Source organism: Schistocerca serialis, chromosome 6, assembly GCF_023864345.2.
Source record: "Schistocerca serialis cubense isolate TAMUIC-IGC-003099 chromosome 6, iqSchSeri2.2, whole genome shotgun sequence".
NCBI lineage: Eukaryota > Metazoa > Arthropoda > Insecta > Orthoptera > Acrididae > Schistocerca > Schistocerca serialis.
Genome location: NC_064643.1, coordinates 653,194,652 through 653,208,765, shown reverse-complemented (window position 1 = coordinate 653,208,765; position 14,114 = coordinate 653,194,652). Strand labels below are relative to the sequence as shown.

The window sequence follows — 14,114 nt, the reverse complement described above, 5'->3', positions numbered from 1 at the left end:
ATTGTGTGGAACTATGAAAAAAATAAGCAAAATACACAAACTGAGTAGTTCATGAGCAAGATAGGCAACATCGAGGAGAGTGTCAGCTCAGGAGTGCCGTGGTCTCGTGGTTAGCGTGAGCAGCTTCGGAACGAGAGGTCCTTGGTTCAAATCTTCCCTCAGGTGAAAAGTGTACTTTCTTTATTTTCGCCAAGTTATGATCTGTCCGTTCGTTCATTGACGTCTCAGTTCACTGTAATAAGTTTAGAGTCTGTGTTTTGCGAGCGCACCGCAAAACCGTGCGATTATTAGACGAAAGGACGTGCCTCTCCAATGGGAACCGAAAACATTTGATTGCAAGGTCATAGGTCAACCGATTCCTCCACAGGAAAACACGTCTGATATATTCTATACGACACTGGTGATGGCATGTGCGTCACATGACAGGAATATGTTGTCGACCCACCTAACTTGCACACTTGACGAATGGGTAAAAAGATTCTTCTACCTTGCCCGATTTAGGTTTTCTTGTGGATGTGATAATCACTCCCAAAACAGTGATGAAAACATAAGAGTGCAACAAATGAATGCAATAGTTTCAGAGTCGCACAGTTTTCCCTGTGCTCTGTCAAAACATAAGTTTTAACATTTTCAAATTTTTCCGTGTGTAGACCATCAAATCCTGCATATATCCAAGCAAGTCTGAATATGTCCTGGAATTTTGGAGAACGAAGTTGATTATGTGTGAGTGCTTGAACTTTGACAATTGTCTGATAATAAAAAAAAAATTAAACTTTTCACTCGAGGGAAGATTTGAACCAAGGACCTCTCGTTCCGCAGTTGCTCACACTAACCACTGGACCACGATGTTCCTGAGCTTACATTGTCCTTGATGTTGCCTATCTTGCCCATGGACTACTCAGTTTGTATATTTTGCTTATTTTTTCATACCTCCACACAACTTCTTCCTGTTTTCTCGATTGATCTGTGTTCAGTTTTTCAAGGCGTATCCACTGTGCCAACTTATAACTAAATCTGAGGGGGGTGCGATGGGGAGGTTCCCTTGTGAGTAGGGCTGAAAGTTTCAGGTTCGTCATTGAGAAATGACATTACTGAAATTTGTCACTGATACCAGTTTCAATGTGAACATCCTCGAAGAGGTTGGGTCTGTTTGTTGCCATTAGATCCAATATATTTCCATCATGAGTGGAGTTCCTAACTATCTGTTCTAGATAGTTTCTCAGAGAAGCATTTAGTAAAGTTTCACAGAATGTCTTATCACGTCCACCATTAACAAAACTAATTTTCCCATTTAATTGTTGGATGATTAAAGTCTCCACCGATGATTACAGTATGATTAGGGAACTTATGTACAAGCAATCTGAGGTTTTCTCTGAAATTTTTCATTACATCAGGAGATGAGTCTGGTGTGCGATAGAAGGATCCAGTTGTCGTTTTATGCCCTTCACTGATACTGAATCTTTTGTCTACTGCAGCAAATACACCATCTCAATTTGCCTATCCTTTCAATATACACTTAAATTTCCCGCCAAAATCTCACTACTGCCAATTTCAGGTTTCAACCAGCTTTCTGTACCTATTATTATGTGAGCTTCACTACTTTTCATGAGTGCTTCAAACTCTTTGTTATGAATGCTTTGGCAGTTTACCTATAGAATTTTGATTTTAGTACTCTCACCAGTGGGAAGCATTTCTTTCAATTGTAAATGATACTTCTGGGTTTCCTACAGCTTTCGTTATCTGGATTGGATGGAGAGTTGTCTAATCTAAAAAACCCTTGTGCGCACCCCACACTCAGTCAGCTACCTTAATAGCAACCTCTGATGTGTAGTGCCCACCTGACGTATTTAGGGGAACCCTTAAGTTCTCAACTCTTGGCGCAAGTTCAGGAAACTGCAGCCTAGCTTCTCACAGAAACTTTGAAGTCTCTGGTTCAGACCTTTCACTCGACTCAGAACCAAAGGGCCACAATCAGTTCTGGGGACAGTGCTGCAAATTGTGAGCCTTGTTGAAACTCTACACACAAGGCTGGTCATCTCAACCTCCTCTGCCAGTTGTAATGATCCAATAATGACCTTGGAGCCTAGACAACAGGGATCATTTGTTCCAACAAGCAGTACAATCTGCACTGGTTACACCTTGTTCCCTCAGTGGCTGCTGGAATAGCCTCTTCAACATATTGATTTGAGGCCCTCAGGCATAGGCACTGAATGCACCTGATGTTCTTTCCTGTCACTTGCTGCCAGTTCCCTAAGGGTACCATCATTCGCAGTACATTTGAACTGCTGACAATTAATAGACCCCTATCTATTTGTGTTTGCCACCTCCTGACACCAGACCAAAAAGTTTTCCCCAAAACAGGTGAAGTGAGTCCCACTGGCTCAGTTTCAGTGAAAGACAACATGTCAAACTTGTTGTTAGGGGGATCTGTACAACACCCTGAGTTCTCCCTGGTCCCATCCACCCTGCCTACATCTACCATTGACATGCCACTCACAGTCAAGTGGACAGTTAATGACAGATCCTGTACTTTGTGCAGAGGAGACAGGATCCAGAGAAGAGGATAGTACTTGAGATATCTCTGGTACAGGTACCACAGTTACACGAGTTTCAGGAGCTCTTCCAACACACTGATCTGCAGCTGCTACCAATTGTTTGACAGTAGTCAGGGCGGTTTCCAGCTGCTTATGAATGTCAACCTACTCTTCCCATGTCTGAGAACGGCACTCACTGTGGGGCTGCATTTTATCTGGTACACTGTATTACAAGGCAGTGAACAAATGACTTTAAATTAAACCTGTTGATTACCTTTTAATCTGTTGAGCTAAAAATTTGCTAATTCCTTGTAAGAATTGAAGCAGATATACAAAACGAGATTCCAGTTAAGGCAGCACAAAATCCTGTGTGAAAAATTACTTGTTTCCTAAAAAGTTTTGATGTCAGTTATAGTTGTTAGCAAACTCGAAAGCCAAGTTAATTTACAATAAATTCAGGTAATATGTATATAGGACTCCTCCTCTTTAAGGATATTTGTGTGAGTGTGTGTGTGTGTGTGTGTGTGTGTGTGTGTGTGTGTGTGTGTGTGTGTGTGTGTGCACGCGCGCGCAAGAGGGAGAGGGAGACGGGGGGGGGGGGGGGGGGGGGAAGAGAGAGAGAGAAAGAGAGAGAGAGAGAGAGCGCTACACAAGTCAAGCGAAATTTGTAATACAGGGTTTTGGAGTTGCGTGTGAATAAGGAGGGCCTTGTTTAAGCTGTATAGGTCAAATGAAATTAACAATACCAATGTACTTTTGGTTTGTGTTGAATGTTGAGAATTTTGTGTGCTTGATTTTTTAAAGTTAATATCTGTTTTGAAATTGGCATTATTCTTAATCTCATATATTTGTCACTGTCCAAAAACCCCTACACCCCATGGTTGTCCTGTTAGTTTCATTTTATTGCTGGAGTTAAATATTTCACATACGTTTGTTTGCGGGTATAATGAGTTGTGTCTTGGTTGCCATATTACATACGCGTAAACTAGTGGTGACCACCGTCTGAATGATGTCACAGGTCAAGGCACTTGGATGGAATTGCAACTTTCAGTAACTGTTTGTAGCTGCATTTAGTAGACCTAATAAGAGAGAGCATTTATAAATGTGCAGGAATACATGATACCGTGTCAGTAGACCAGTTACATTCTTAACATGACAAAGCTATGCACCTCAAGAAACAACCAGTGGCTGTTGTCACAAACAGCATTAAAACATTAGTAGAATAAACTTCAGCAAACTAACAGGAATGGCCCAGAAATAGGAAGTTTTGTGATCTTATTATCAACAACATCAAATTTACTAAAACTTGAAAATATTAGGTTATTGGGAAAGCAGAAGTTTTGATAGGGGGTGTGAATGTATAACAGTGGAGTGCATTATATGTAGGGTGGCTCAAAACATACAGTACAACAATATTGTGTTATACTATCCAAACTAATTGAAATATTCACACCATGTTCGACTTGTATAACACACTATCTCACTAAGTTTTTATCCATTCAGCCAGTTTCATCATATGCGCCTTTGATGGCAAGCACATCACCCAGTCTGTATTCAAGCTGTATTCACACTCAGCACAACATATCCGCTTCAGCTATGGCTGTGGCAGTAACAACTTGGTTTTTTAAATCATTGATGTATTTGACTGGCATTTGGTAGACTCTAGGTACATTACATTGATACTTGTTCCATAGATCATGAATATGATGTTTCGTAATGGTGTGGAATGTGTCAGTTCAACATAAGTTTTCATTACACAGTATAATTAATTAATTAGGTTTTTTGTTGCTAATCTAAAAATTCATCTACTGAGTAGGAGTTTTCATTCAGAAATTCTTGTAGTTTGTTTTTAAATGTTGGTTTGCTGTCTTTCAGACTTTTAATGCTATTTGGTAAATGACCAAAGATTTTTGTGGAAATAAATTCACCCATTTCTGTGCCAAACCCATAATAGCAAAGATCATCCTTTCTTTTAGTGTTGTAGCTATCAGCTCTGCTATTATTTTGGAATTGGGATGAGTTATTAACAAATTTCATAAGAGAATATATGTATTGCAAAGATACTGTGAATATCCTGAATTCCTTAAATAAATTCTGCAAGGTGATCTTGTGATCTTGGGGAGGGGGGGCTCTAGCTATTATTCTGATTACACGCAATGAGTTCTTTTCCTCTTAGTGATGAATTACCCCAAAATATGATGCGAATAGCATAAGTAGCTGAACCTAACTGTTCCATGTAAAATACTTATTCCCTTATCAAAATATTATTCTTTCCATACATACATTTTCTTTGGGAATATTGGTTTATATTGTTTTCAACTATTTACAGGCACTTACTAGAAATGAACTAAATACAAATTACTGGAATAAAGTTAAAGAGGAATACAAGACACTGCAGTCTCACCTGGAGGTGCTTCCAAATGATATCTCAAAAGATGTCATGGTGCCAGTTGGCACAAAAGCCCTTATGAAAGGAAAAATGGTCCATACCAATGAAATTCTTGTCTGTCTTGGTGATGGATGGTTTGTTAAACAAAGTGCGAAACAAGCTGCAGAAATATGTCAGAGAAGGATGAATAGTAAGTTTATAGTGTACAGTCATAGAAGTAAATACTGAAAAAGTGAAAACTGTATTTAAGGCTTGTTCTTGCATGTTTTGAATCTAGCATTTTACTGTCAAGCTGTTGAACATAGAGCCACTTAGCATTCTTTACTTTGGCCACTGAATATCTCTAGTATTCCTTTAGCCCATGGAATCTTTGTTTTTGGCAACAAACTGAACTCAGGAGAACAGGTAGTTACATCTGTGATTAAAATGTTATTTTGCTTGGGTTACCACAGTTTTCTCAAATTCTTCAGGTAAATGTGATAGAAGAACATACATGTTAAAAACAAGATTGATAAAACAAATATGTTTACTGTTAATTCTTTATGTTTTCTTACTCCTCAATCTAATACTAGTTGTTCATTTATATGAAGTCAATACACAGAAATCCATGTGCGTTTAGTTTTCATGGAAAAATTCCAAAGTTTCAGACTAGCAAAATTCTGTGCCCAATCAGATTGATCTGTAGCATAAGCTGAAGTCTACATTCATAATGGCAACCTTCCTTCATATTTAAAGCAGATATTGTAATGATGTGTGACTTGTGCTTTGTGATTGCTTCAGCCATTTGTAATTTCAGTATGAAGTCGACCTAGCCAATTTTTGCTCCGTGTTTCACATACTTTTCTGTATGAATAACTGAAACCACAAGATAAATGTGGAAACTCTGTATTACATTAGAGAATTCCAAAGTACATATTTGTGCATATTATGTACACTTTCTTTCCCTACTAGTCTTTTGACTACTTGCCACAACCCTCTCTTCGTCTCAGAGTAGTACTTACACTCAGCATCTTCAGTCATCTATTGGAGATATTCCAGTGTGTCTTCTCCTACAGTTTTTTCCCCTCTGCAGATCCTTCTAGTAACGTGGAAGTTATTTCTTCATGTCTTAAAACATGTCCTGTCGTCCGGTCACATCTTCTCGTCAGTGTTTCCCTCATATTGCTTTCCTTGCCGATTCTTCAGAGAACTTCCTTATTTATTATCTTATCAGTCCACATACTCTTCAACATCCATCTATAGCAACCACAGCTCAGATGCTTCAATTAACTTCTTTCCTGGTTTTCCCATAGTCCATGATTCACTGACATACAATGCTATGCTCAAAACATTCGTTCTCAGAAATTTATTCTATATTTGACACTAGCAAGCTTCTTATGGGAAGGAATGCCGTCTGTACATAGACTGCTTTTTATACTATCCCGTACTTCATTCATCGTACCCTATTTTGCTTCCAAGGTAGCATAATTCCTTCCCTTCAACTACTTTGTGGTTCCCTATTTTGACATTAAGTTTAGTGATAATCTCCTTTCATCTAAACCCATTAATGCCCAAATTAATTTTTTGTTATTATTTTTTACATTTATGACTTTCACCTTGTTTGTCACACTGAAAAATAAAATCATTTAAAGTGAGAAAGCAATTTTTATCTTTCTAGTATTAAAATAGCATACCATACCATATGTGGGGTCCTGCCCACTCGTCTCGTAAAGGGTTCCTAAAGGATGCTGCATTCTTGGAGTGCTATACAATAATTCAAGCAAGTCACATTAACAGTTTTATTTCAACAAAGAAGATTGACAGTACTTAACTTTGACTTTACAGTGGTGTCACAAGCAATGGACGACATGGAAACAATCAAAGTCCTTTACTGTGTATAATGTCCATGTAAGCAGTTGGTATGGATCACACGTCACTGCTACCGTAGTGCTCTCCTAGTGCTGTACTAATCTTGTCCAGCTGAGGCTGACAAGAGCAGTGCTTATATTGTCTTCGGCTAGATGGCACTCCTGTCATCGTGCAGTCCTCATCAGCAGGCTATTGGCTGACGACGTATCACTGGCTTTTCTGCCCTTCCTTTCTTCGTCTTTGTGCCGGCACTTGTGGTGACGCCGGAACATTTCTCCCCTTCCCCCCTCCCCCGCAAAGCGACGGACCATTGTCATGCAGTAAGTGCGACTGTGGCATAGGAGGCAGGAGTGTGGGCACATTGCCAGCCCGGAAGCTGAGGCTGCAGGGGACGTCAGGCTTCTGGGCGTATCCTGCCACTCAGCCTTCGTTGTGGCGGAAATGGCCCCCGGAAAACGACCAGAGGGGTACACGTCCACCTCCTGCTGCTGTGAACCAGATGGACAAGGCGGCGACTGCCGTGGTGTGGGTGGGTCCAGCTCCATCGGTAGGACGAGAGGAGGCGGGGGGAGGCAAAGGCTCCATCTCCATGGGGTCGTCCTGCGGTGTCATGAGGACACCCTCTGCTGGATGCTGTGGCCACGCTGTCCTGCAATTCTTTAAGTTCAGACGTGATTTTGACCTGTAATGCAATGGGAACAGTTCTGGCCTGGCAAAATTTTGGCTGAACATTGTTTTTCATAGTAATATGAGCAACAGAATTGTTAGCTTTGTGTAAACATTCAGAAAAGGGTTCCGGGAATTCTTTTTGTAAGCTAGCTACACTGTCTTTTCCATTGAAAGCAGACGCTGACAACACATTGTCCTGAATGTTAAAGACAAACAAATCAAATTAATCAAGATCAAATATGTTCTCACATTCACATGATTGTACCACTGTAAAAGTCACTGTTCGTGTATGTGAGTGATACATGGCAGGCAAAGTACATGTTCCGAGAATGGGAATGTCTTATCCATTATAAGCTGTCAGTTGTGTGTTAGTTTTAGACAGACGCGGGGAGCCATAAGTTCATATGTGTGACAATTTAGCAATGTGACATAGGCACCTGTGCCCAACTGAAATTTCGCACCTTTCCCATAAAGAAGTAATTGAACAGAAAGTTCGACTGGCATATTACTGAAGAAACTGCACACTTGCTAGTTTAGCTAATGCCTGTTGCAGACTTGGAACATACTGCATTAATGACATGGGCCTTGTGACTAGATTTCTATGAGTGGGCAAAATTCTTATGTTTGTTCCGTTGTAAACATACAGACTGTACATGTCCTTTCCTACCACAAGCGTAGCACTGAGCTTGTTAGGAGGGGCAGTCTTTGCATTTGTGCCATGAGTAACACCAAGGACAAGACTTAATTCTGTTTGCATGTGTCACCGTCTGTGTAGCAAACTGCATACGCAGCGTGGAAGGTTGTTTACTCGGTGTGTCGAGCTGCTGCCGCTGCCGCCGAATGGACCAGTCACAACTGAGGGACTCAACTCAACAAATAGCTGGCTGCTCAATTTTATGAGCCAACAAGGCACCTGAATCGTACTGTTCTAGTATTTGCACTACATGCTAAAATGATGGATCGGGCTGTTTCAAAATCTGTTCTCTGCGTTTGACATCAGCTACATTGTACACAATCACATCAAGCAACATAACATCTGAATATAAAGCACCACAAGCACATTTGAATTTGCATTTCCTTGTCATAACCTGCAAATCTGTTACCCACTAGCGATAAGTTGGTCCTGACTGTTTTTTGCAATTAAAGAGTTGATACTGAGCTGCTACCACATTCACTTGTTGGTCATAATAGCTAGTTAGTTTGTCAACCACTTGGTTGTAAACAAGTACACTTGGAATGGCGTTAGGAAAAAATTTTGTGATGAGGCGGAACATTGCATTTCCTACTGTGGATAAGAAATAATGGTTTTTTACAGTACCTGGTACCGTGGATGAGGAATAATGGTTTTTTTACAGTACCTGGTACATTGTGAGCGACGAGGTGCGCTTCAAACTGGGACATCCCCTCAAGCCATTCCTCTTCTTATTCATGAAACTGTCGAAAAGGTGGATAGCAGCTGTGGTGGGTGGTGCTTGTTCTTTTGGGCATGCAGCATTGGTCAGTAACTGCTGCACCGTGCTGAGTGGCATCTAATGCTTGTGGCTGTGGTGCCTGAGCAGGGGGTGGGACAGGTGGGGTGGGCATGTTGGAAGACACAAATGTAACAAACAGACAAGACAAGCAAGCAAAAAAAGCAAAGACAATTTCTGCAATGTCCATCTGAAAACACTGATTAGCAAAAAGACAAGAAACTGTTAATGCAAAGAAATGCCCCTGCAAAGTAGAGACGAGAGAATTAAGGCGCCAGCAGCATACAAAATTCCATGGCTGTCCGGCACTGGGTTTGCAGATACTTGTCACCAATGTGGGGTCCTGCCCACTCGTCTCATATAGTGTGCCTAAAGGATGCTGCATTCTCAGAATTCTGTACAACATTTCAAGCAAATTACAATAATAGTTTTATTTCAATAAAGAAGATTGACAGTATTTAACTTTGACTTTACAATGGTGTTGCAAGTGATGGGTGACATGCAAACAACAAAAGTCCTTTACTGTATATAATGTCCATGTAAGCAATTGGTATGGATCACACGTCACTGCTACCGTGGTGCTCCCCTAGTGCTGTGCTAATCTTGTCCAGCCGAGGCTAGCAAGAGCATTGCTTATATTCTCTTCAGCTAGAGGGCACTCCTGTCACGGTGCAGTCCTCGTCAGCGGGCTATTGGCTTATGTCGTATCACCGCCTTTTCTGCTTTTCCTTTCTTCGTCTTCGTGCCAGCGCTTGTCTTTTATCTCAATTGCTCCTTTTATTTCGCTGTTCCAGAAACTGTTAGTCCATATAATGACAGCTGTCTTGTTGAATTCAATACGTGTCAGTTTTCTAGAGCATGCTTAGTTACTGCTGATTTCTCAGGGTACCAGAAGCAGAAGCATCTCTCATGTTCTAGACACCACTATTCAATAGTATGCACAGTTCAGTATTGCACACAGTCTGACATAAAACTGTCCACACCCACACAGCATTTTATATATTCCTGGTGTTCTGAGACCTACAGCATCTTTCGCAGGCCCCATGAGTTGTTGATTTTCATTGGAGCCCTGAAGACCAAATTAATTTTATGCCTCCTTAGGAACTATCTAATCTTTCTTGTTACTGAGCCACAGAATGGTAAAAATGCAAGCTTTCTTGAGATGTCCTCGGAGTCCTTCTGCGTACGTGTTTTCAGAAAAATTGCTTTCAATATCTGGGATTTCTTGTAGCCCATGTCCCTGAATACTTTCTGTAAGTTGCTCAATTCCTTTGCTCGATTGCAGCGTCTGAGATAACTTTTTCTTGATCGACCAATATCCTTAGACAGAACGTTTCTGTGATGGATGGTGATAACTGTTAACATGCAGTTATCAGTCCATATGGGTGGGGTTCAGGTAAACACTGTCTGAGACACCCATTTGCTTTATGGTGGGCTAGGACATCAAGGGCCAGCAAGGCAACATCTGTCTCTGCCTCCATCATGAACGTGGTGTTGTCATGGATATTCTTAAAATGGTTCAAGAAGTTTCCCAGCTTTTCATGTCCATTAGACCAGACAGCAAAAGTGTCATCCACATAACAATAAAAGCTTTGCAGGAGCCATGCCCTGGCTGATGTCCTCGAAGTGCTCCATTAGCATATTGGCTGTAACTGGAGCTAATGTCCTACCCATTGTGATGCTGTCCATCTGGTTAAAATATTCTACATCATACAAAAAGTACAATGTCAGAATGTGCTTAAATAAATGCACAACAGTGTCGTCGAATAATTTGGAGCACATATCTGTTGAATCTTCATTGAAGATGGGAATGAGTGTGAATAATGATGCACATCAAAGCGGACTATGAAATATCCCTCTCCAAGATGCAGGCACTTAATTTAAATGATGAAGTCAGTTATATTCTTGATGTGTTGCAATGGTGCCCAACATGCAGAATAAGGCAGCTAGCCAGATGTTTTGCGTGTTACTTATTATTCTAGATGTTGAACCACTTTATAATTTTTGGTATTTCTCCTCCTCCAGCATCAACTGAACTTTGCATCGTAGTCAGCTCATTCCATAATGACAGCTGCATTACTCTTGTCATTTACTTTCAGCTTTGGATTGGGAATAGATTGACACAGCTACAGTAGAACAACAAATTTCATCACAGAGGACAACCATGGAATGGCAGATGGGGAAATTTAGTTGTCTTCCACAGCAACAGCATTGAGCAGAACAGTAAACAACAGAAAATGCTTTTATCAGCATGATGACAAGAAGCATAGGCTGGGTTGACATGTCAACTCTTAAGAGGAGATGTAATTTTGCACCATCGCCATGGGGTATTCCTTTTGATGATATAATAAGTGATGCTGAACAATTCATTCGCAAGATGCCTAGTGAAACTGAAGAAGAAATTCACCAAGAAACAAGCCGCATTTTTTTCAAAATCTGAGCTGCCAACCTCAAACGTGACAAGAGATGAGCATTATGGTCTTAACTAACTTTGCAACGATCCCCTCCTCATAGTCCTGCCAGCACACAGAAGCTGCACAGCTGTCACTATTGAATGAGATGACTGTGATGTGAAGATTCGGTCGATGCTGTATGAGGAGACATATAAAAGAATTATCAAGGGATCCAACATCCAGAATAAACAGAAAGATGTCAGAGCTTATCAAGAGGCCTTCACTTGAAGAGAATGTCATTAAAAAGCTCCTCCCTCAGGCATCTCGACCACCTAGACTTCCAAAAGTTCACAGGAGAATACACCTGTACATTCCATCAAGAGCACCACTGGATCGCCGACTTAGAGATTCGTGAATCATCTGGCCAGCCTCCTTCCGCTGCATGTTGGTCACTGTGCACCACATCAAGAATTAAACTGACTTCATCAGTCACATTAAATGTCTGCATCTTGGAGAAGGAGATACCGTGGTCAACTTTCATTTGATGCCATTATTCACACTTGTTCCCATCAAAGATTCTGTAGCTCTGCTCTCCCAGTTATTTGATGACATTGTGGACGTATTTAAGCTCACCCTGAGCTCATCATATTTTTTGTATGAAGGAGAATATTTCAAAGAGACAGACAGTATTGTGATGAGGAGCACATTAGCTCCAATTACAGCCAACCTGTTTATGACTGATTTGAGGACATCACACTCCTGCAAAGCCTAGTTGCTTTTATCGTTATGTCAACAACACGTTCACTTTCTGGCTCATGGACGCAAAAAGCTGGGAGAATTCTTGGACCCCATCAACAATATCCATGACAACATCACATTCATGAAGGAGGTACAGACAGATGTTGCCTTGCCGTTCCTTGATGTCCTCGTCCATTGTAAAGCAAATGGGTGTCTCTGCCACACTGCTTACAAGAATCCCACCCACACGGACCAATATCTGCACACTAACAGCTATCAGCAGTCATCACAGAAACTTTCTGTTTTGAGGACCTTGGTGCATCAAATGAAAGTGATCTTAGGCACTGAAAACTTGCCAAAGGAGCTAAGCCACTTATGGAAAGTATGCAGGAACGAGGGCTACAAGAACTGCCAGATTTCACAAGCCATCTTTCTAAAAACACATGAACAGAAGTATCCCAAGGAGGACTTGAGGAAGCTTGAATTTTTGCCATTCTGTGGCTCAATAACAGGAATGATTAGACAGCTCCAAGAAAGGCATGAAACAGATTCGGCCGTTGGGGCTCCAGCAAAAATTCAGCAACTCATGAGACCTGTGAAATACGATGTAGGCCTCAGAACACCAGGAGTAAAAATTATCAAGGGGTCCAACATCTAAAGTAATAATCAGAGCTTCTCAAGAGGTCTTCACTGGAAGAGAAATTCATGAAAAATGTACTACTTCTGGCATCTCAGTCACCTACATTGTATGGCCTTCCAAAAGTTCAGAAAAAGAACTCTGCATTCCATCATGGATTGCCAATTTACAGACTCACAAAACATCTGCCTAGCCTCCTTATTCTGCATGTTGGGCACTGTATGCACCATATCAAATAGACTGTGCATACTATTGAACTGAGCATACAGCTGAACAGTGCTGTGTGGAAGAGACGGTTTCACCTTCAGTACCCTGAGAAATCCGTGGTAGCAGAGCATGCTCTATAAAATGGATATCATTTTGCATTTGATGAGACCTCTGTTATGACACGGACCAAGAGTTTCTGGGATACCATAATAAAAGAAGTGACTGAGATGAAAATTTGTGACATTTCTTCAGTAAAGATGGCAGCTTGCAATTAAGGACAGCTTGAGATCCGGCCATCAGAAGGTTGAAGCAGGCGCGCAACAAAAACATTTCATTATATAGTTCTGGAGAGAGCAGCATCATTATATAAGGATTGTAGCAGCAACCAAGAGGCAGTCACCACTTGACAATGGCCGAGTAGTACCCGGCGGAAAACTCATGAATTTTAAGACTTGATGTAACTGGAAGCTTGAGAGGGTTTTATCATGAGAGATTGTATTTCCAATTTTGCATTGTATACAGTGACATTCAACAACCAACTGAAAAGAGCTCTGTACTATTTCCTGTTATGAATATTTATTTTCTGCTACTTCACATTTTTGATCAGTTGCACCCGTTTTCTTGTTTTGTTCTGTCAGGAAGGAGGGTTGAGGAATTTCTTCGTGTTTCCTTGACTTAAGAAAATATCTTGTAACACTGGTTACTGGGTTCACACCAGTCTATTTGATGCTGCAGAAACAACGGAGTTGCCACACCATTTACCCAGAAGTAGACCATTTTAGTTATGCATGGTAGAATGAACAGTACCTCGTTCATCCTTTGCTGTTTCCTTCTTCTTTGTAAGAGGTCAGTTTTGAGTGAGACGATTTTTTCCCACAGTGGCCCCAAAACCTTGTTCACCAAGAAAAATTAACAAATTAAAACTTGAAAAATGATTAAAATTCTCTCGTTAGTGCTTAGTGTTACTTTTATGTTTAATGCCAAAAATGCTGCATATGTCCCTGTGATACAAATAATGTTTCATCAGTTTCAATAAATGACATGTGAATGTTGTTTTATTAAGAAACTATTTCAGTTTTTGAACTTGAAAGATGAAGTACTTTAATTTTTATATTTAGTCTAAGTTCATGGTGTGATGAAATTCTGGCTACATAAAAGAGATTTAAATTCTGTTGTCAGCTGTTCCCAGTAGTGGACTGCTTCTCAAAACTACTAAAACAAGACTGAAAG

General features: G+C 40.6%; 1 protein-coding gene across 1 annotated transcript in view; it reads left to right on the top strand.

Annotated features, from left to right (window-relative positions):
• The window catches only part of LOC126484006 (unconventional prefoldin RPB5 interactor-like protein), a 41,437-nt gene that overhangs the window by 6,708 nt on the left and 20,615 nt on the right, over window positions 1-14,114 (top strand). The window contains exon 2 of the mRNA XM_050107325.1: window positions 4,864-5,113. Coding sequence (XP_049963282.1) covers window positions 4,864-5,113 — 250 coding nt within the window. The remainder of the gene's footprint in view (window positions 1-4,863; window positions 5,114-14,114) is intronic.